Below are 22159 nucleotides of genomic sequence, written 5' to 3' on the forward strand. Positions count from 1 at the left end.
AATTGTTGTGGCTCTAAAGCCAACACATGAGTTCCTTTTTCTTTTAAAGGTAGAATGAAGTGTGTAAGATTTATTGAAGACCAGAGATGTGGAATAATGTAAATGATATAATATATATAATATATATATATATATATATATATATATATATATATATATATTATATATATATTATATATATATATATAATATATATATATATATATATATATATATATATATATATAATATATAGTATTTATTTGAGCTGAAATATGCTATTAAAAAACAATATGTATTTCTACTTTAATAAACATGCCTGCATAAAAGAAAAAATCCCAACAACTGCCATACACTAAAGGAAAAAAAACTGAGGCAGTTACTAAAAACTATTATAAAGAGTAGGTTATTATTAAATCTGCAAAGCAACTGAACACTGGATTATCAACAAGGATTGTTCAGAGGATTGAAAATGTACCCCCAGCTCCTAGCTGTTATTTCAAACTGTTATCATATATTTGGCCCATGGAATAGTTCAATAACAGCTACTGGTATTTGGCTTTAAAGTTATTCCAACAGTAGAAGGAAAATGCCATTTCAATTATATATATGAAAGGAATAAGTAAAGATAAACTGTGAAGATTAACAAAAAGGGGAGTAACACTGAGGTGTGTAGGTGATAGATAAAAAACAGTGAAGCATTTTGTTATATTGGAATTATGTATAGGTATTAATACAAAAAATTCAGAATAAATTTTTGTAATGTGTAAGAGTTTTGCAATATCATTAATGAGAGAGTGTAAGTTCAAAATGCATAGTGATGAAGGTTGAGTATTATGCCTAGAAATAACAAAGGTATGAGAATGTCCATTTCTTTCCTTCTCCCACATGTTTTACAATGGTTAGTTTAAACACCTGAAACTATGCAGTGCATTCTTAAGCAACATTGGCAAGTCTTTTAGGGTATTAGATTTTGACTCAGTGGTTAGGTTGATGAAGATCTGGCAAAGCTACCTAGCATTTTGTGAATGATGAGGCATGCAGTTAAAGAGGACATTATGGATAGCTCATACCACAAAGGTATTCACTTGTGCACATGTAATGAGAACAAACCCAATTTATTGCTTGTCACCATGAAATGATGTTTGCCTTAACTAAGAATATTATTTTATTAATTTTGGCTTTATATTGTAAATATTAGTGAGAGTCTGATATATATAAAATTCCCTTTGCCTGTGTGTCTATACTGACAGTTTTGTATAAAATTAATTTTGCTTTGAGGAAAAACTTCAAACATAAAAGTGTAGCTAGAGCCCTGTACTATAAATTGATTTATTCATAACATATTACCCTATCCAGATACCCCTTCAACATTTGAAAAATATTGTATTAACATTTAAAAATTTTGGGAAATTTTTATCAGATCTTCAGATCTTCATCTAAAATGTATACTTAGTATCAATAATGCAGTAAATTTCTCAAAAGGCATAATTTAAAATGAAGTGAAAGAGCATGCTAATCACTCGAGTTATTGTGCGTTTGGAAAAGAATGCATCCTAGCATGAAAGAGAACAATTAATGAAAACCTTTTCAGTTATAATTTATCATGTGCATGTAACCAATGATTTTGAACAGAAAAGGCTTTACATATAAAGCTTGATTACCTATGTAGATATAAGATGAATGATTATTTAAGTATATTAAACAGAATTCAGAATAAAACCAGTAGCTGTATCAGTGTTAAAATGGGTAAATAAAATTTTTAAAGAACCTGAAATCAAATTGAATGATTCAACCAGGGGTTTTACTAGGGAAGTAATTGTATTTATGTATACTGGTAGTGTTAACAATAAGTACTTTGAAAATAATTGATGATTGTAAAGTATAAAGGATAAAGTCTAAAATTACTGTAATGAGATCAAAATAATGATAATGAAATGTAACATATATGATTGTATTAATCTGTTTTGGTAATTTTTATTTTTTAGTATAAAAGTATTCTGCTGACATATACTAGGCTAGAGTGAATGTCCATTAGTTTTGTAGTCAGTTTTGTGAGTGAAAATGAGTTTTTGTCTATGATAGTATTTTAATCTTTTTGAAACCTTCCAAGATTACAGCCACAGAAATTGTTCCTTAGTCTGATAAGGTCTTTTGACTAAGAATATTATTACAGTAGTAGTTGCCTTTGTGCATCCTTATAATTGTGTCATAAGTCCTCTAAATCCTGAATGCTTTAGAGAAAACTTTTGTAGTTAGCACTGTGGGAAATGCTTACCGGTAAGCTATAGAATATGTAAATACCTGTAGGTGGTACAGTACAGTAAACACTTGATTGAATTCAGAGCGAGTTTGAAATATGTCTGCTGTTGACCTCATGTGATATTATCAAGCTCCTTGTAACAAATAAAGGGATTTCTGTACAGGAATTCAATCAGTGGATCACAGTCAACATCAAGTCTTCTGGCTCCTACTGGTTCTTCACCTCCCTCCTCTACTTCTAATGGAACTGCTAGTTCTCCGCCAAGGTATATGGAATTCCTCTTGCGATGCATGAATATACTGTAGTAGAATTTGCTGCTTGTAAATATTTGTATGCTTCACTAACGTATTGTGTTGACTGTTGCATAATTTTCAGTGTTTTGCATGAAAATTTATTGTAATTTTAGGTCATTATAAACTGCCAAGATTTTTTTGAGCTATTTGTGGTATTTATCTCCATATAAATACTACACAGGTACAAATTTAAATTGTGTAGACATGTGCATTTAAAGACTATTAATAGCATTAAAAGACTATTAATAGATATTTTGAGTTTAAAAAGTTTACCAATTTACTAGTATATTTTGAACAGAAGTAATTAGTCTCTGCTTCAAAAAGGTTTGTGAAGATAAGGGTCACATCACTTATGGTCAAATTGAAAGTAAGAATTTACTATAATTTACTCGCTTCGTTTGTGATACAAGATTTGAAGGAAAGATTTAAGATACTCTATTGATCATACACTTTTATCTTACCATCTGAATCAGTTCTATGCCTGTGCACTTCCTTATCATTCTTTTTCCTGTTTACTTCTCCTCATCCTCATCCCTTTGATTTGTCTTGTCACACATTTCCTCCAAACCTTCCATCCCTAACAACACTTTTGAAAAATGAAACTGTCCTCTGATAGTTTTAACTTAACCATTCTCTTATTAGGTATATATTCTAACTCCATCTACACACCTTAATCCCTTGTTCCACATCATATACATACTGCTAAAACATAACTATTCCTCTCCCACCTGTTGTATGTAAAAGTTATTACGTACATATGCTTTTTTTAGAAGTATATTGTACATATTTGGGAAACCTAGAAATGGGGAAAAAGATCTTATACATCAAATTCATATTTGCAGCCTTGTTGCATCTTGAAAGTTTGTGGCATTCTTGATATGCTTAAAGTTGTGAAATGGAGGGAAGCTTCACCTACGTAAATACATAACGTAATTACCCTAGCCATTGTCTTAAGTAATCTGAATCTTGTCATTCTTTGAAATTTAACCATCTTTGTCATTTTTCCATCTTATTACAGCAACAATGGAAAGTGATTCTCACTAATATCAGGTGATAAACCACTAGTACTGTGTATTAATATACTAAAATGCATGAACTGGTATCTGTATTTATGAAAGTATTCTACTATGGGATCTTGAAAATGCTCAACTTTGAAATCCCAATGGAAGTATGCTAAAATATTCCTAAAGTGTGCAATAAAAACTAAATGGTCTTCTCAATATAGTATAATATGCATACAGGGAGTCCCCGGTTATTGGCGGGGGTTCTGTTCAGACGGGCTTGATGATAAGCGAAAATCGCCATTAACTGAAACTTGGCGATTTATGGCGCTGATAACTGATAATGGCACCATTGTCTGGTATGTATTAGCACCATAATTCTATTTTCGACGCCGATAATCAGAACTCAACACACTGCTCATATAAAGTAATTTAGTGGGTAAAACAGAAAGAAACTAGAAATTTTACATTTATTAATTAAATTTATGTATGTATAATAATCAAGGTTGACATACAGTAGAAGAATGATAAAGCAGCCATGATTTGATTACATATAGACCTGGTACAAAGTTATCATTGTGAAACTTAGCAATCCAGATTACACAAACTGTTTCATGAGGGCCATATTTTTAAAATAACAAAATTAAAAGTTAAGAGTTTTCAATATTCCTGCGATAATGTTCAACTCACACAGGCACATACAGTAGTATATGAAGGCTTTTATTTAGTTCCTTTGTTGAGATACCTTTTTTTTTTTTTAACCTGTTGTTTTAGGAACAAATCTTTCAGACTTGTTTAGACAGTTTTAAATAGCAGCAGCATTAAAAAATGCAAAAACCCAGGGCATAGAAGCTTGGGTTAAACTCACTTGGAGCATCTTGAGCAGCAATGCCAAGCTGATTAATTATATGCTTGGCATTACTTAACCTAAGCTCCTAAGCCATGAGTTTTTGTACTATTTAAAGCCCCGTCCACACGATCGAACTTTGCCCTACTGACTTTGTTCGATGTGATGTCAGAAGCGGAGAAACTGCGGATAAGGTTCTGAAGTTTCCCGTTTCTGACGTTACATTGAACAAAGTCTGTCAGGCAAAATTTGACTGTGTGGATGGGGCATAACACTAAGTAAGTTTGAAAGTTTTATCCTTAATACAAGATACAGAAAATGTTCAGGCCCTCCAAAAGAAAATAAGGGAGGAAAATATACCTTTGATACCTAGCATTATGAACAATTGTGGAACCCAACTGTATAATGATATTAGCACTAACAACTGAATATCCTGTAGACTTAAAAGCTCAAACACTAATGATTTTACATTAGAGGAAGTGCCATACTGAAATAAAACTCACTGATATACTTTAATATTGTCTTAACCAAGTTGAAATATCTGTTGTAAAAGGTTTAAAAGAACTTTAATACTAAATTTTTATCAGTTTTCATTAGTATGTATGCAAGAAGCTAGTGCTATTCAAATTATAACTTTTTATGTAGTAAGTGGTATACGTACATAAATATCTTATTATTTTTAAATGTTCTTACTGCACAATTAACTTTGATAAAAAAATGGCTTAAAAATATTGAATAAAAATGGTATTGACACAAATGGTAACTACATTGTTGTAAATTGTATTAAATGCTGAACTCCGATGCATTTAAAGTTTAAATAGTAAATGTATTAAGTTACATAAATTTATGCTGAATTACATAAATTTGTACTGTGCAATAATTTAATTTAAGAGAACAAAATATATATCTCATGTTACTTGCAGAATTATGAACCTGTTTGTGACAAATTTTGCCCTTCATAAGAAGGTAGAAAAAAGGCCTAAATAATGTTTATAACTTTCTTTCTATTTATATGTATGCAGTACATAGATGTGCTTAAAAATTTGTACACTTAGTACACTAATTGCAATTAGTATACCAGTGAGAAGTCTTTTCCCATGAAAGACTGGCTTTGAAGATAATAATTATTAAGGCAGTTTTGGAATTCTTGAGAAAAAGTAATATTAATCAGTGCAAAAAAGCCTGGGACTTTCAAACAAGTATTTGTAGCCCTTAAAATTCTCATGAATCATACCTCTCATGAATCATACCAGTGGAATGCGATATACGTATTCCTGTTAATGAATAACTTACATTATTTTCACAATGCCACTCACTTTACAGCCAATTCCATCTCTACAGAAAGCCTTTTCTGTATTTGTCATCTTTGGGTACCATTTGTTTACTCATATTTACAATCCTTCAACACATACTTTGTAAGCAAAGTATTTTAATTGCTTTCACTTTATATTTTATCAATGTCAATTCAGCAGAAATAATGAAAATGTCTCAAAAATCCTTTCATACACTCCAGATTTTGCTGCCCTCAACTTTTTTCTTTGCAGCATAACATTTATGTTAAATACCTTTGTTAATGTCCATTTCCTTGCTTCCATTATCCAAGCTGAAATTCATCAGACATCCTCAAAAGTTCCATTTTCTTTCCTTTATTATTCTTGGCGACATCGCTTCCAAATTTAACCTCCTTTTTTTGCCAACAATAAAAGCACTTGCCAGTTTTTATACAGTTCGTAACTAGTACACTATTTCCAGTTGATTTTCATTCATATTCTCCTTCCTGTATTGTACAAATTAATTAAGAATTTAAATTTAATTTAGCCATTACATAACAAAAACAAGCATTTCTTCTCAGTGGATGACAAACTTCTTGAGCAAGTGCAAATTTGTATTACAATTCTCTTTACTATGTACAAGGAACATACCAGAAAATAGTGTTAAAGCTTCAACATACAGGGTGGTCAGTGAATTGATGAAGTAGGTTCTTGGGTGTTTTTCTTTTCATTCTTGTAAAATAAGATTTGAATAAAGTTTTGGAAATTATTTGGTACCACCCCATGTCTGTGGAAGAGAAGAATTTGAATGATTCAATTGTATTTTAAGACTACAAATTATTCGTAGACCATTAAATTGACCATTTAATCAGTCAGATTGATTATATATGGCACTAAATTAAAACTGAATAATTCATGAATTGAATAAATTGTGGGTGGAATAATGAACAGCGACAAAATTGCTCCTTTAGGAGTAAATACAGTATTTGAAGAGAAAAATTGTGGGACACCTATTAAAAACTAATAATCTCACACTATTCTTTTTGATCAACTGTATACTACATACTTTATTGAAGACATATATTTTGTAAATTTGGAGGAGATAAAAACCAACGTGACAGTCTCCACCTAATTAGTAATCAGTCCATTTGTGTACTAGAAATAGCATTGTTGATAAAAACACTTTTGGCAAAGGGGTTTTCACATACAGTATTTTAAATGTTAAATCATGCAAGTTATAAAAATTTGCCTTATATCATTTAATGTACAGAACAGAACAAAACTAACAAATTAATGATCTGTAAATTCTGTGTGTGTGTGAATGCACACATTAAATGTTGATGGAAATATATAAATATTTCCTTGAAACTCCTTATTTTGAAGACCAAAAAGCTTGAACCTCAGAACTTGCACTTCACGCAGAGTACACTCAAAGTACGTAAATGTATATGTGTAGAGTATATGCAGCCTTATTTTCTTCTTGGGGCGGTGAATTGGTATTTAGACTAAGACGAAACCAGCATGCATTATATACAGTAAAATTAGTAGTACAGTAGTCTTCCTATATAGGAAAGTTAGATTAGGTTTAAATACATTGTTTTATAGTATTTTTAACAGTTTTTCTACTTTAGCAGGCGGGTGAGGACGTTATATGCATGTGTCGGTGAGAATGAGTCAGAGCTTTCTTTTGAGCCCAATCAAATATTAAGCAATGGTAAGTAAAGCAGCAAACGTTTTTTATCATAAAATTTATTAAGTGGGTGCTGTTTGCGTGCTACTGCCATTAAAATTAGTAATTACTACAGTATTGGGATTTTCCTGGTGTCACTGCCATAAAAGTATGCTTTGCTATAAATACTTACCATTTGGAGTAAGTGTAGCTGTGGGTGTATACACAGGATCAAGTTTTTGGTACGGGAAGTAATGTGAATACTAAAATTTTTATACACAGGATCAAGTTTTTGGTACAGGAAGCAATGTGAATACTAAAATTTTTATTTATGTATCCCATTTCAAGAATTACTGTTAAGGAGTGGCTCCCTATCAAATGAAAAAATGCAGTTGACCTGCTAGTTTAGTTTTGTGTTGTTTCTATAATAGAGATCATTTAGCATGATATTTATTCACTGAAGATTGATGCAATATTCATATGCAAATTCAATAGCTATGTGCATGCAAGCCAGTTTCTAAAAAATCTTTCTTTAAGATTAATCTTATTATTCATGCTCTGTCAGGCCTTCCTTGGTTTGTGAATATTTTAACTAACAGAGTAACCGCTGATTTCTTAGTTTGTGATTTCTAGTTACCTTTATATAATTGGTCTTGTCCAAGTATGAATTTTCACATTTTTATTGCTATTATCATTGGCACTTGATGCCTGTTGTTAATAGAGGTTATTATACGTAATATGTATGTACTAGGTAGAATACCTCTTGCCATTTGGGTATTCATTTTCATTACACCACTTTCAAATTTAATGTACGGGTCAATAGTACAAGTAACAAAGTATAAGAAATCAGATAATGAAAGGAGGGGGGAAATGAAGGGGGGTTAACTTTTAAAAGCAGTTTTAGCTTTCCCTCTTAACCCTAATACACTGGGCTAATATATGCTACTACATACTATACATCCATGACTCGGCAAAATTTAAGGATGGCCAGTAATTATCCCTTAAACGCCGAAGCGGTAAAAAAAAAAATTGTCTCCCGTGTGTCGGAGGTGTTTCGGAGTGAGCGCGGAAGCGGAAAAATATTTTTTTCAAAAAATCACAGCGCGCTTAGTTTTCAAGATTAAGAGTTCATTTTTGGCTCCTTTTTTTGTCATTGGCTGAAGTTTAGTATGCAACCATCAGAAATGAAAAAAATTATCATTATCATATATAAATAATGCAATATATGATAGCGCAAAAACGAAATTTCATATATAATTGTATTCAAATCGCGCGGTGCGAAAAATGGTTAAAGGTAACAAGTTACTTTTTTTCGTTGTAATGTACACTAAATTGTGATCAATTTGGTATGTAACACATTGTAAAACGATAAAAGCAACACAGAGAAAATATTTTCACAAAATAATGCATGAATTCGTAACGTGCGGACGTAAACAAATATTTTTTTCAAAAATTCACCATAAATCTAAATATTGTCCTAGAGACTTCCAATTTCTTTCAAAATGAAGACAAATGATTGAATATTACTATACTGTAAGAGTATTAGCTTACAATTGCAGTTTTCGACCATATCTGACGAGTTAAAGTTGACCGAATGTCGAATTTTTTTATATATATTTTTTTATATGCAATGTTTTCGGAAATAAGAAAAGCTACAACCTTCAAATATTTTTCGTTTTATTCTGCATGAAATTGCGCACATTTTCATATATAAAACTCTATGAAATGCCTAATATGAAATGGAGCAAATATTCCGAGAATGGGACGTACGCATTTCGGAGATTTGTGGCGGAGAATCCGCGCGCGGAGGGAAGGAAAGTTTTTTTTTTCAAATTCACCATAAATCTAAATATTGTGCTAGAGACTTCGAATTTGTTTCCAAATGAAGATAAATGACTGAATATTACTAGACTGTAAGAGTTTTAGCTTACAATTGCGTTTTTCGACCATTTCGGTAGAGTCAAATTTGACCGAACGTGGTTTTTTTTCTATTTATCGTGATTTATATGCAAATATTTCAAAAATGAGAAAAGCTACAACCTTCAATTATTTTTTGTTGTATTCTAAATGAAATTGCGCACATTTTCATACATAAAACTTTATGTACGGCTACTTTAAAATGGTGCAAACATTACCACAATCGCACGTATGATTTTTTCGGAAGAGTTACCGCGCGGACGTAAAGAAAAAGTTGTTTTTTTCATAAATTCACCATAAATCGAAATATTGTGCTAGAGACTTCCAATTTGTTGCAAAATGAAGGTAAATGCTTGAATATTACTAGAATATAAGCGTTTTAGCTTACAATTGCGTTTTTCGACCATTTCGGTAGAGTCAAAGTTGACCGAAGGTTGAAAATTTGTCACTTATTTTTTATATGAAAATATTTCAAAATTGATAAAAGCTACAACCATGGGTTGTTTTTAGTTGTATTGTGCATGAAATTGCGCACATTTTCATATATAAAACTTTATGTAACGGCTAATTTTTAAAAAAAAATGGTGCAAACATTACCACAATTGCATGTATGATTTTTTCGGAAGAGTTACCGCGCGGACGTAAGGAAAAAGTTTTTTCATAAATTCACCATAAATCGAAATATTGTGCTAGAGACTTCCAATTAGTTGCAAAATTAAGGTAAATGATTGAATATTACTAAAATATAAGAGTTCTAGCTTACAATTGCGTTTTTCGTCCATTTGTTCGGTTAGAGAGTCAAAGTTGACCGAGTAAGGTTGAAATTTTGGCACTTATCGTTATTTATAGAAAATATCTAAAAACTGATAAAAGCTACAATCATGAGTATTTTTTTGTTGTATTCTACATAAAAATGCGCACATTTTCATATATAATACTCCATGTAACGGTTAATTTAAAATGGTACAAAAATTATGTCAAAGTGACGAAATAATTTCCAAGATGTGTCACAGATACTTTTTAGTGCGGCAAGAAAGAAATTCGCGCTTGCGCGCCTGCGTAACGATTGTAAACAAAACAACACCTTGATCCGGGAACTCCCAGCATCCCCCAAGGCGCGTGATTCAAGAGTTTTCGGCTGGTAGGCCTAAAAGTATTTTTCCGCGAATTTTTAAAAAAACTTTTGTATGTCGACGTAAAATACGTCCGTCGGCGTTTAAGGGTTAAAAAACTCTTATCAAAAGAAAAAGTTAGGAAGATATGCTTATGCTCATGTTATATAAGAAAAAAAATTCTAAAATAATTTCTGTAGCTTCCACAGGAAGTTGAAAGTGAATATTTCCTAACCAGTGCAGGCCTCTTTTCCCTAAGACAGTCATACAAATATGCTAATTTTACCAAGCTATAATTGTTTTTTTTTGCTAATTAAAAAAATTTCTTTTGTCAAATTATAATTACATCTCAAATAATATCATAACAGATAAGAACTAAAATCAGGAACAAATTCAGAGTATTTTCATTGTAAAATATTTGCGATGCATCCTTGGATGGGAAGTTGGGAAACCATTCCCTTTTATCACCTTAAGCAAGACTGAATATCTCCCAGCTCACTCTGACTCTTTTTGGTGTATTGCGCCAAATCTTGAAAATATAGGTATGTTACCAGGGGTTTTCCATAAAGCTATATCTAAACATGACATTTAAGTTTTATTTATACTTACCAAGTAATTACAAGACTATTGGTTCCCTAACCTATGGCAGCTTAAATATTAAAAATTCATGCTGTGGCGCTTCTTTCATTTTTGTTTAGGTGACAAGTCCAACCCACTATCTGGGACTTGGGGAAACAAACTAGCAAAGAGCTCAATTAGTTTCATGCTCCACTATCCTTGCAAGGGGGAGGAGGGCAGGTTCTGGTCATGTAATATTTCTAAGTACGCATATACAGGCAGTCCCCTGATTACGTCAGGTTCGGGTTATATTGTTCCGGACTTTTGGTTCTAGACTCACAGTGCCATTAACCCGGATTGTTCAGCACTGTAAATGGATTTATAGTACTGCAACCTGGATTTACATTGCTTATAGCTCCTACAGCGCCATAACAGCACTGTAAGTGCTATTTATTCCCCTTATGATTATGGTGCCTTGGGTTACATAGCTTATTCCACATTGGCAGGAGATGGGAAAAGCATGGACATATTCTACTCCAAAGCATTACATGTATGTAAGTAATGAATCTGGAACAGAAAAGTTGCCAGTATTAAAAAATGCTTGTTTGTTTCCTTACCTGTTAGGAGAGCTACTGCAGGTGGTCACTGCCTCCAGTCAGCGCTTCTTCCAACTTGTAGTGGGCATGGCAGTGGAGCCAAGGGTCACCTCTATATTAGTGGGAACTTTGCAGCAGAGGAAGTACAGTGTGTGCTAACAAAGATTAAAAGTTGCCCTTACCCTGGACATAAACCAGAATACAAAAGAACACTCATCACCTACACAGCAGAATAAAACACCACTACCCAAACCATTGAAAAACAATACAGAATTGGTGGATACTCCAGGTACAAAGTACTACCCCCCGGCTTCCCATTAACACAAACCTTGATTCAAGGCAAGTGGATAGTAAAGGAATAGTAAGTTCCTTATGCTTTCCCCCCACTATGCCAGCCATGGATAAAGGTCCTAGTGTTGCAATTTTCAAACGCAGTTTCTATGTCCTTGAGGTAGTATGAGGCAAAGATTGACTTGCATCTCCAGAAAGTTGACTGCAAGATCAAAGAAAAAGCTACTTGATTGGACTTCAAACATAATATATCTTTTTCTTTGATCTTGCAGTCATCTTATGTTTGAAGTCCAATCAAGTAGCTACTGCCTTAACTTCATGAGCTTTCACCTTCAGTAAAGCAAAGGAGTCCTCTCCAATCTGAGAGTGGGCTTCTGATAACAGCTCTCTTAGAAAAAATGAGACGGCGCTTTTAGAAAGGGGACGAACTGGACTTTGTTCCCACACCAAATACAAACCTTCCATCCTTTACTTAGGATAGATTGCAGCTCAGCTGAAACTACCGGCTAATACATTCTTTTATATACCAAGGTAACTAACTACCGGGCCGGTGGTTATCTGCCCAGCGGTGGGGAAGCACTGCCTCACCACCAGCTTACTGAGCTGTCACTTTGATTACAGCCAGCAGCGAGGAAAGACCTCTCTCTTTCACTCTCGCTGTCTTGTTGAAATTATTCATAACATTCTTTTTCTCTTTCTTAGATGAATGTGAGTATGACTGACAATATGGTTATGTGTTCCTCCCCTGGTGTTCTGGGCCGTAGGTGTGGGACTTTCATGAACAAGATTAATAGAGACCCTCACTCCCTTTGTCCTTCTTGCAGGGAGCATTCCTGTACATCGGAATCCCCTTGTAAGGAGTGTCGTACCTGGTCCAGTGGATTGAGTATCGCCGGCGGCGAAGTAAGAAGAAGAAAAGGGCTTCGTCACCTTCGAGTTCTTCCTCGAAGACCAAACGACCCAGGCCTTCTGCTTCCTCTTCAGGGACTCGTCCTTCGGGACCTTCGGCGTCTCATTCCTCCAGGAGTGAAGCGCATAAGAGCGACAATTTAACTCCTGGCCAGCCTTTGAAAGAGCGAGACTTGCCCGTTTCCCCTGGTGAAACAGGAAGGCTTGGGTCTTCCTTAAGGATGAGCCTTGTTTTTCAGTACGTGTTGACGACGCCTTTCATGTTTTGTGGCCTTTGTTGGCACTTCCTGGCCTGCCGTTGAAGGAGAGACTTTTGTCAGCACTCTCCTCTGGGACTGTGTCTTCCTCCTAAGTCTCCTCGGAGGAGTCAGTCTCATCTTGCTGTTAAGTAAGATGCCCTTCCCTCTGCGTCGCAGGCCCCAGAGCCCTCCCCTATGGAGGCTCTTTTCGACGCTGACCAGGTCCGTCCTCCTGTCTGCCCTCCCTCGGGGATGCGGGCCCTGCAGCTTCGCCTTGTCCCTGGACAAGGTCCTCGGACTCCTCCTGACTTTGTGTGATGCTATGGCATGCACAAAGGAGCCTTCGTTGGATTTACTCTCCTCAATGTGCGATGCTATGGCAGGCACACAGGAGGCTTTGCTAATTGCACGCTCCCCTGCAGTGCATAATGCTTCGGCATGTGCACAGGAGCCTTCATTTGAGAGAGGTCGCAGAGAAACTGTCTCTCCCTCTCGGGGACAACAGGCCAACGTGCACCCCCCTTCTACACCCGTGCGTGAGGCAAATACAGCGAGAACACCTTCCTGATGCGTGCCATTCATTTGCATGCCATGTTACTCCTGGACAGCGCACTCCGACAGCATGCGTGATTATGCATGTGTCCTTTAGACAGCGCTCACCTGTAACGTGCGGTACCCAATGCGCTGCTTCACCACTGCCTCAGCAACAGTATAAGCGCTCACCGAGACATACCACTGCCCACGCACACCAACGTGCGTCACCAGACCATTTTTCTAAACGCGGGCCCTTTCTTCTTCATATGACCTTCCAGCTCCCTTCTCCTTCATATGACCTTCCAGCCCCCTTCCGATTCCTCTTGGGAAGTTGGGAGGGCAGTTAAGGGGGTTTACTATCCTTAAGCTGCCATGAGTGCTTAACATCTGTCGAGAGGCGCTCTGGAAGCAAGGCATCCCGTAACTCCTCCAGACCTCCAACCTCTCGAGGTTCTCAATCTCCAAGGGCTCGTTCCCGTGTAGAGAAGTATCATATCTCGCCCACTTAGTTCGAGCCCAGCTAAGATCCTTCTGACAGGGCTCTGAAAGTGCTTGCGGAGAGGGCTCCATCTCCCCTCTCTCCTCCAGCTTCATCAGAAGCAGACAGCAAACTCCACCTTCCCCCTTCTCACAAGGGGCTGTCCGATGGGGGGCATAAGGACCTTTGCAAGGCAGTGAAAAATTGTCCTCACGATTCCGAGCCTCCAAGGGCTCCTGTGGCTCTTGTGGCCTCGTCTCCCGGACCTTGTGCAGCCCCTCATTAACAGCTAGAGACTCGGCCTTCTTGTTTTTCAAGACTGGACCCCTCTCATTTACGCCCAGGTGCATCAATGCAGAGGGAGGATGATTTTCATGAGGCAACCGACGATTCATCTGGCTACCTTCTGGAACCAGCTGCTTCAGTTGTTCCAGAAGATGCAGCAGCCGAAACCACCTTCCGCGAGACCATCGGTCTCATCTGGAAGGTAACCGGCCTAGGAGAAACTCCAATTACTTCTCCGAAAGGCCGTACGTCTGCAGTCGACCGTCGGGGTGCTCGGTCCCAGTTTGAGCTGCCCTTGTCATCCCTGACAAGGGAGGCACTGACCAAAGTCAATAGACAAGTTTCAGCAAGGAACGACTCACTGTGGGCATCTCGGTCCTCTAAGCTACTCCCCTCTGCTTTCCAGAAGCAGAGGAAGTACTATGTGGCCCAAGAGGCTGAGCCTTCACCCTTACCCATAAACTTGACTAGAACATCATTGGCACCTGGAGTTTTGCTCCAGACGCTTCAACACAGAACCTCGACGCTCTCTTCCCAGGAGATGTCACAGCTTGACCAAACCACGATGGCGGCGTTGCAAGCAGCTTCATGGTTGGATTTTTGGGGCGCCACAGTGGGCTTTCTTGCCACCCCTGAGACTCCACAGCAGCCTGACAAGCAAGTGGACATGGCCCGTCAGCTCCATGACCTTGTTTTATCAGGCGGTAAGGCTATGGAATTCTTAGTTCACCAGCTTGCCAACCTGGGGCTGAAGCGCAGGGATGCAGTCTCATCAAGGCTTGATTGAGCTGTCGATCCTCAGGATGTGACTGACCTGAGGAATGCCTCACTTCAGTGATCCACCCTCTTTCCATCTTCGGATGTAAACGAGGTGATCAGAAACTTCAGGAGAGCGAGCCAGGATTCTTTGCTGCACCGCGCAGCATCCTTCCATCAGCCCCAACCTCATGCTGTTCCTGCTCGACGTCACCCTGGCTCTCCCTCTTGGAGGGTTTCTCACCCTCCTGCCAGGGCTGATCCCTTTACCACTGCCATCATCACTTGGCGGCTGAGAGGTCAGCAGCCCTTTCCGACCAGGGGTTGTCGAGGGCAAGGCAAACATGGCGAAAGGAAGAGAGTCCTCCGTGACCAGTGAGGAGGGCACTCCCCCCACTTTGCCACCTGTGGGGGAATGCTTGCAAGCCAGATGGACGAGGTGGCAATACCACGAGGATTGGACACTGACTGTCCTCTGACACGGGTATCGCATCCCGTTAAGCAACTCTCCCCCTCCTCTGATTCGACCCCCAAAGACATCATTTTATCATCAGGGATCAATGAAGGATCTCGCCCTTCCGGCGGACGTCCAGGACATACTGAGGAAGGACGCTCTTTAGGAGGTCCTCGATGAGTCTCTAGGGTTCTTCAGTCGACTCTTTCTTGTAAAGGTGTCTGGAGGCTGGAGACCGGTCATCGACCTCTCAGCCCTGAATGAGTTTGTTCAGCAAACCCCCGTTCATGATGGAGACCCCCATCATGGTCAGACAGGCCATTCATCCTCTGGATTACACAGTGACGATCGACCTAAAAGACGCATACTTCCAGATTCCAATCCATCTGTTGTTGAGGAATTATCTTCGTCTTGTTGTAGCGGAGTGTTCCAATTCAAGGTCCTATGTTTAGGTCTCTCCACAGCTCTGCAAGTCTTCACTCGGGTGTTCACCCTAGTGTTGACATGGGCTCATCACCAGGGCATTCATCTATTGCGATACCTAGATGACTGGCTGATACTGGCGCCCTCGGTGGAACTGCTTCGTCTCCAAGACGAGGTTTTGGTGTTTTGTCACAATCTGGGGATCATGGTGAAATGTAAGAAGTCCTCTCTAGAGGCCTCTCAATGACTGGTGTATCTCTGTATGATCCTCAACACCATTGCAGGAAAAGCCTTTCTGACACCGGAAAGACTTAAAATGCTTCCGAAGTGTCGCTCCGTCCTTCCTTCGACATTCCCAGCTGCCAGCACATCAGTGGCGATAGTTGTTGGGGCATCTGGCCTCGCTGGAACGCCTTGTTCCAAACGGTCGGATGCACCTTTGATCCTTTCAGTGGGGTCTGAAGAATCTTTGGTCGCAAAGTCAGGATTCTCCTCACGATCTAGTCCCAGTGGGGGAGAACCTGTTGAGGGGCTCCTCTCCAGTCTTGTCCACCTGATCTGCTCCTGTTCATGGACGCATCCAAGGAGGGATGGGGCATGCACCTACTGCAACACCTGGCTTTGGGCCTCTGGTCCAACCAGGAATGTTGAGATCATATCAACGTGTTGGAACTTCGAGCTGCCTTCCTGGTACTCCAGCACTTCAGCTCTCTTCTGATAGGTCACTCAGTGGCGCTGATGAGCGACACCACAACCGTGGTGGCATACGTGAACCGTCAAGGCATTACTGTGTCTCTGCAGCTATGCCAGTTAGCAGTGCAGATTCACAGAAAGGCAGCTCTCAACTCATTAGGGTTGACAGCTCGGTTCATTACAGGCAAATGGAACATCGTGGCGGACAATCTGAGCAGGAGGACACAGATTGTTGGCTCCGAGTGGTCTTTGGCTCCTCAGATAGTGATCAAGGTCTTGACTTTGTGGGGTTCCCCAACGATAGATCTGTTCGCTACCGCTCTAAATCGGAAGTTGCTGATTTACTGCTCTCCAGTTACAGATCCAGCAGCGGCATTCAAGGATGTGTTCCAGCACCCCTGGGACAGCCTCGACGTCTATGCTTTTTTGCCATTTTGCCTGATCAGGCAGGTGTTGAATTGAGTGCAATCCACACCTTCCCTGTCCAGGATGGTAGTGCCAAAATGGCCTCATGTAGAATGGTACCCTGACCTTCTACTTCTGCTGGTAGCTTCCGCCACTCCCTGACCTCCTATGCCAACCACATGTGAGGATCTTCCACAACATGGTGAGCTTTTTACATCTTCACACGTGGAATCCAGCAGCTCCTCACATTGAAAGGCTTTTCGCAAGAGGCTGCGACAGCAAATGTTAGGATACCTCAGGAAGTCCTCAACGTCTGTCTATTAGACCAAGTGGGCCATCGACTTGGCAGTAAAAGGCTATCGCTTGGCCTTGAGCCAAGTCCTCAGACTGAAGGAAATCAATCTCTCTTCCTTGTAGGAACTTTCTATGCTCATACAAAGCTTTGAACAGAGTTGCACTCCAGAATTGGCAAAGCCTCCCTGGGGCATTGTTGCTGTCCTCAGGTCTTTGAAGAGAGCTCCATATGAACTGTTGTCCCTGGCATCTGATAGGGAGCTCACCCTGAAAACGGTTTTTCTTCTCACCCTTGCTCCCTCCAAGCAAGTCAGTGAGTTTCATGGCCTAGCCTATGCTGTCGCTCATACTGAGTGCTGGACCAATACCTGCTTCAGCTTAATTCCTGAGTTTGTTGCGAAACCCAGAATCCGGCCCAGGTCGTTTCTGTTTTCTCTGTTCCAGGTTGTGAGCCTGAGCACAGTAACCAAAGACCCAGATGAGCTACTTTTCTGTCCTCTGAGAGCATTGAGGCACTATCTACAACAGACCAACTCTACACAACCCACCTTACAACATCTCTGTAAGTACGGCCCCGTCAAAGAAGAGGATTACGAGGAATACCATTTCACATTGGATTCGAGAGGTGATTTGCCGTACCCTCTCCCCTCCCTCTTCTCCTGGTACCAGTCGAGTGAAGGCTCACGATGTGCGTGGAACGCGCACATCTCTTGCCTTCAAGAAGAACCTTTGTTACCCAGGGATACTAAGAAAAGCATTTTTTTGGTGAGATTTCTCAAGGAGGGATTTTGGAAGCTAATCTCCCCATAGTTATCTTAGTCATACTGACTATTGAACTTTCCCCCTGCCACACTTTCTTCTTCACGTTACTTAATACCCGCAGGACAATTGGCTTACCAAAATACAGAACACACAACACAAACACATGTACTCACCTTAGACTCGAGATACTCAGGGCTAGGCACTGTTCCGTCTGCTGGATATAAGCTAGTAATTTCACTACCCAAGACAGACAAGCACCACAACTATACAACAACTCAAAAAACAACACCCCAATCACTATGCAACCAGATACCAACAGCTCGAAAACAACACAACAAATCATACAACTCAAACCCAGCACAACAACCCACAGCCACCAACACTGTTTCCAACAGACAACTCGCAAACCATCAAACTGCAAAACCAAGTACAACAAAACTCTTCAGCTCAACAACCACCAAACATACATGCACAACAACCATACAACATCAATATCAAGAAAGAAAGCACCAAATAACACTGGCTACTTCTTACTGACAGTCTTTTCCTGCTTGCAGACTCCTTCCAACTCTTGTAACGGATGCTCGCCATTGATATACTCGGTGACTTTTCCAACAGACTAGCCAGACACTTATGCCTGCCATCAAACCACTCCTTATTATCCATCCACCAATTACGATCTCTCTCTCTCTCTCTTCTCTCCTTCTCTCTCTCTCTCTCTTCTCTCTCTCTCTCTCTCTCTCTCTCTCTCGATTGCTCGCTCACTCACACACTTCAGAAAAACACATACACACTTACATACTATTATACAGCAACACGAAACATGACACATCAAACATACGAAAACATCCAAACTCCCAACCCAACGACGCTTTCACTTACTCTCTCGCTTTCTCTCTCTCTCACACAACCCTCGAAGATGTTGTCAAATGTAATTAGTACCATTATTACTCCTCCATAACTTCAGTAACGTCCAAGTTCCAAGTGACATTGGAAAATTTTTTTTGTTTAGACGAGGTTGCCGATGATTAGTGGAAAAATCTATTCCTCTGTGTCTGGAAATTTTTCAGAGCTAAGCATCGACCTATACTCTTTAATGGTAGGGGTCATAATTTCCTGACAGACTTTAGGAATAATAAAACTACGTTATGTTTTGATTCACAGAGGTCTCGGAAGAAATGTTATAGCGGCTGCTCCATCTCCTGAAGACTGCCCATTTGGAGTGGTAGAGCTTTGTAGAAGTCAATCGCCTGCCCTTTGGAATTGCCTCTGCAGCGTGTCATGAAAAGCCTTTTGCTCTGATGATGTCCCTGACAGTCTGAAACCTGTCTGAATCAGAGTGGACAACCCTTGATGGAATCTGAGGAAGTGTGGTTGTCTGAGCAAAGACCATTCTTTGTGGGAGTACAACCTTGGATAATCCACTAATAAGTGAACTAGATCTGGAAATCATTCTATGCTTGGCCAGAATGGAGCAACCAGAGTCATGAAGGTGCCCTGATGCATTGACAATTTGTTGAGTGCCTCCCTGACCATCCAGAAAGGAGGAAAGCCATAAACATCCAGACCTGTCCAAGGATTTGGAACGGGAGCAGAAGAGGTAGTCCGTGGTCCCTAAAGTGGCAATAAAATCTATGGTCAGTTTCCCCCATAACTTCCATAGATTGTTGCAAACTAATGGGTCCAGGGTCCATTCAGTTGGAAGGACCTGCTAGGTGTGTGACTCAGTTCATCCGCAATGACATTCATTCTCCCCTGAATGAACCTGGAGGACAGGGAAACTTTATTTTCTTCTGTCCACTGGAGGAGATCCCTTGCTGTCTCGTATAGAGGAGGAGGAATGTGTGTCCTATGTTTAAGAAAGTCTCAATTCTTTTACATTGATGTGAATCTTCTGTTGATCTATTGTCCAAGTACTGGAGACCCCCTGACTGTCCAGAAGAGCACCCCAGCCTAGGTCGGAGGCATATGAATAGAATTGAAGGTCTGGGTTCACTGAAAGAAGTGTCTGCACCAGTTTGCCTTCAAGAAAATTGTAGGGGTCTCATGTAATCTGCCTAGAATCACAAACTGTTCTAATAACGGTAGGGTTCCCAAGACTCATCCATTGAATTGCTGAACAGGATGGGAGAGTGAGGAACTGACGGACAATCTGTAAGCAATTGTGGATTCTTTTGGGTGATGGAAAAGCCCGAAAAGTCTGTGAACCCAGAATCATCCCTAAATAGGGAATCTTCTGAGTCTGTCAAAAGGAACTTCTTGTTGATCAAGATGCCTAACTCGTGTGTCAGGTGAAGAGTTCTCTTCAAGTCCTCCATGCACTTCTCCTTAGATAAACAGTGGGGAAGCCAATCATCTAGGTATAAGTTGATGTTGAAGACCAGGTGATGTCAGTTCCCAATAGGGGCGAGAATTCTGGTGAAAACTTGTGCCATCCCCCTGCTCTACTGAAGATATGACCAATTGAACCATCTCCATATGGAACGTCATCTTCAGGACAAAGGCATTCAAGGCACTTACACCTGAATGGGCATCCAGTCCCCCAAGTCCTTTGGGACCTCGAAAAGGCGGTTGTAAAAACCTTCTGAATGGGTGTCTATGACCTCTTCCACTATACTCCTTTAAGGGGAAGCGAATCCACTTCCTGTGAGAGGGCTGCATACTTTGATGAACCTTGTGAATATGCCATGTTGGCTACTTAACTAGTATAGGCAATCCCCGGTTATCGATGGAGGTTCTGTTCTGACGGCCTAATAATTAAAAATCGGTGAGTTTCAGCACTTATTGGTGCCGATAACCCAATTTTGGCACCAATAACCAGTTAATGGCACCTCTATTAGTTATGTATTGGTGCCAATGCTCTGTTATCAACACTGATAACTGGACAAGCGCCATTAAATTGGATTGCTGATAACTGAGGACTGAGTAGTCCTCGGTTATCAGGGAGTGCTGATAAGCGAAACTGCCATTAACCGAAACTCGGCAATTTATGGCACCATAATGGCACTTATAAGCAGAACTCGTCTGTTATGGCGTCATAAATCACTGATTTTACGGCACTAAACGAGCACCTTAAAACCGGTTTGCTGTTAACTGAGTCCGCTGTAACTGGGGACTGCCTGCAGTACTTCATTTTCATGAGCTTACTAGGTGGAAAAGCAAATGTAGCTTTGCCCTGTTCCCTCTTAGAAACTAGCTAGTCATGCACTTCACAAAGAGCTTTCTTGGAGGAAGAGGAAAGAACTAACTTAGGCAGTCTGGTGCCTTCCAAAGAATGCTTCCTCATCAGGAAGCTGGAGAAGATGGCGTAGTAGGAACAAAGAAGTCTGGGAAGGTGTCTAGTAAAAACTTCAAAAGTGAGGAATAAGCAGTCCTTAGCAACCTCTTTATCCTCCTAAGAGATTGAGGATAAAGTCTTGTCCTTGGTTTCAGGAACTATAGCTGTTCTCTTTAAGAAGCCCATAAGCTCCGCTAATTGACGTTAGTGAGGAGCTAATGAATTATCCTCTTGTACTGATGAAAGCAAAAGTGGATGAACAGCAGGAGTCGGACATCTGGAGGTCGTCAGTGGGTGCTTGAACGTAGTCTCTGGGTGCTCAGAGGCAGGTGCCAGGTGTTCAGAATTTGGCAAGAGGTATTTGGAAGTGGGCACTGGGAGCTCAGAATCTGGCATCAAGCGCAAGTCAGTTGTGTGAGTGCAGGCGCTTGATGTTCATTTCAGTTGGGTGCTTGCATGATGAAACTGCATGCACAGGACTGTCTCCCAACTAATGACGAGGAGAAGCAGACTATCCTGAAAACTGCAGGAAGGTTGTGGGCTAAGCTCTCTCTATCTCTTAACTGCAATAGGAGAGGAAATGCCAGGCTCTACTTGCCTCTGAGGGTGAGACAAAGAAGCATGATGATATGGGTGCTTCTTGTCCAGGCTGGATGAATCATATTTCGAAGAAAGCTGATGCACAAGAACTCATTTCCAGTGGCGTTTAGCCGAGACCTGAGGATGAACCGGTTCAATAGAGGGGGCGCCTCCCTTGGACCTCCAGTATGTCTTCTTCCTGGTGCGGGGGAGCAGGACAGAGACCTTTGTCTAGGAGCACTGGTGGAACGGACAGCCACCTCCACAACATTCA

The 22159-nt window shown here is 39.9% G+C and overlaps 1 protein-coding gene across 17 annotated transcripts in view; it reads left to right on the forward strand.

Annotated features, from left to right (window-relative positions):
- Window positions 1–22159, forward strand: part of LOC135213540 (rho GTPase-activating protein 26-like) — a 452328-nt gene that overhangs the window by 422652 nt on the left and 7517 nt on the right. For 9 of the 17 annotated variants that reach the window (XM_064247475.1, XM_064247473.1, XM_064247478.1 and 6 more), the window contains 2 exons: window positions 2406–2507; window positions 7286–7368. In XM_064247475.1, the coding sequence (XP_064103545.1) occupies window positions 2406–2507; window positions 7286–7368 (185 nt within the window). The remainder of the gene's footprint in view (window positions 1–2405; window positions 2508–7285; window positions 7369–22159) is intronic. The other 8 variants (XM_064247474.1, XM_064247480.1, XM_064247492.1 and 5 more) reach the window with 3 other exon arrangements.

This window comes from Macrobrachium nipponense, chromosome 43, assembly GCF_015104395.2.
Source record: "Macrobrachium nipponense isolate FS-2020 chromosome 43, ASM1510439v2, whole genome shotgun sequence".
In the NCBI taxonomy this organism is placed as follows: domain Eukaryota; kingdom Metazoa; phylum Arthropoda; class Malacostraca; order Decapoda; family Palaemonidae; genus Macrobrachium; species Macrobrachium nipponense.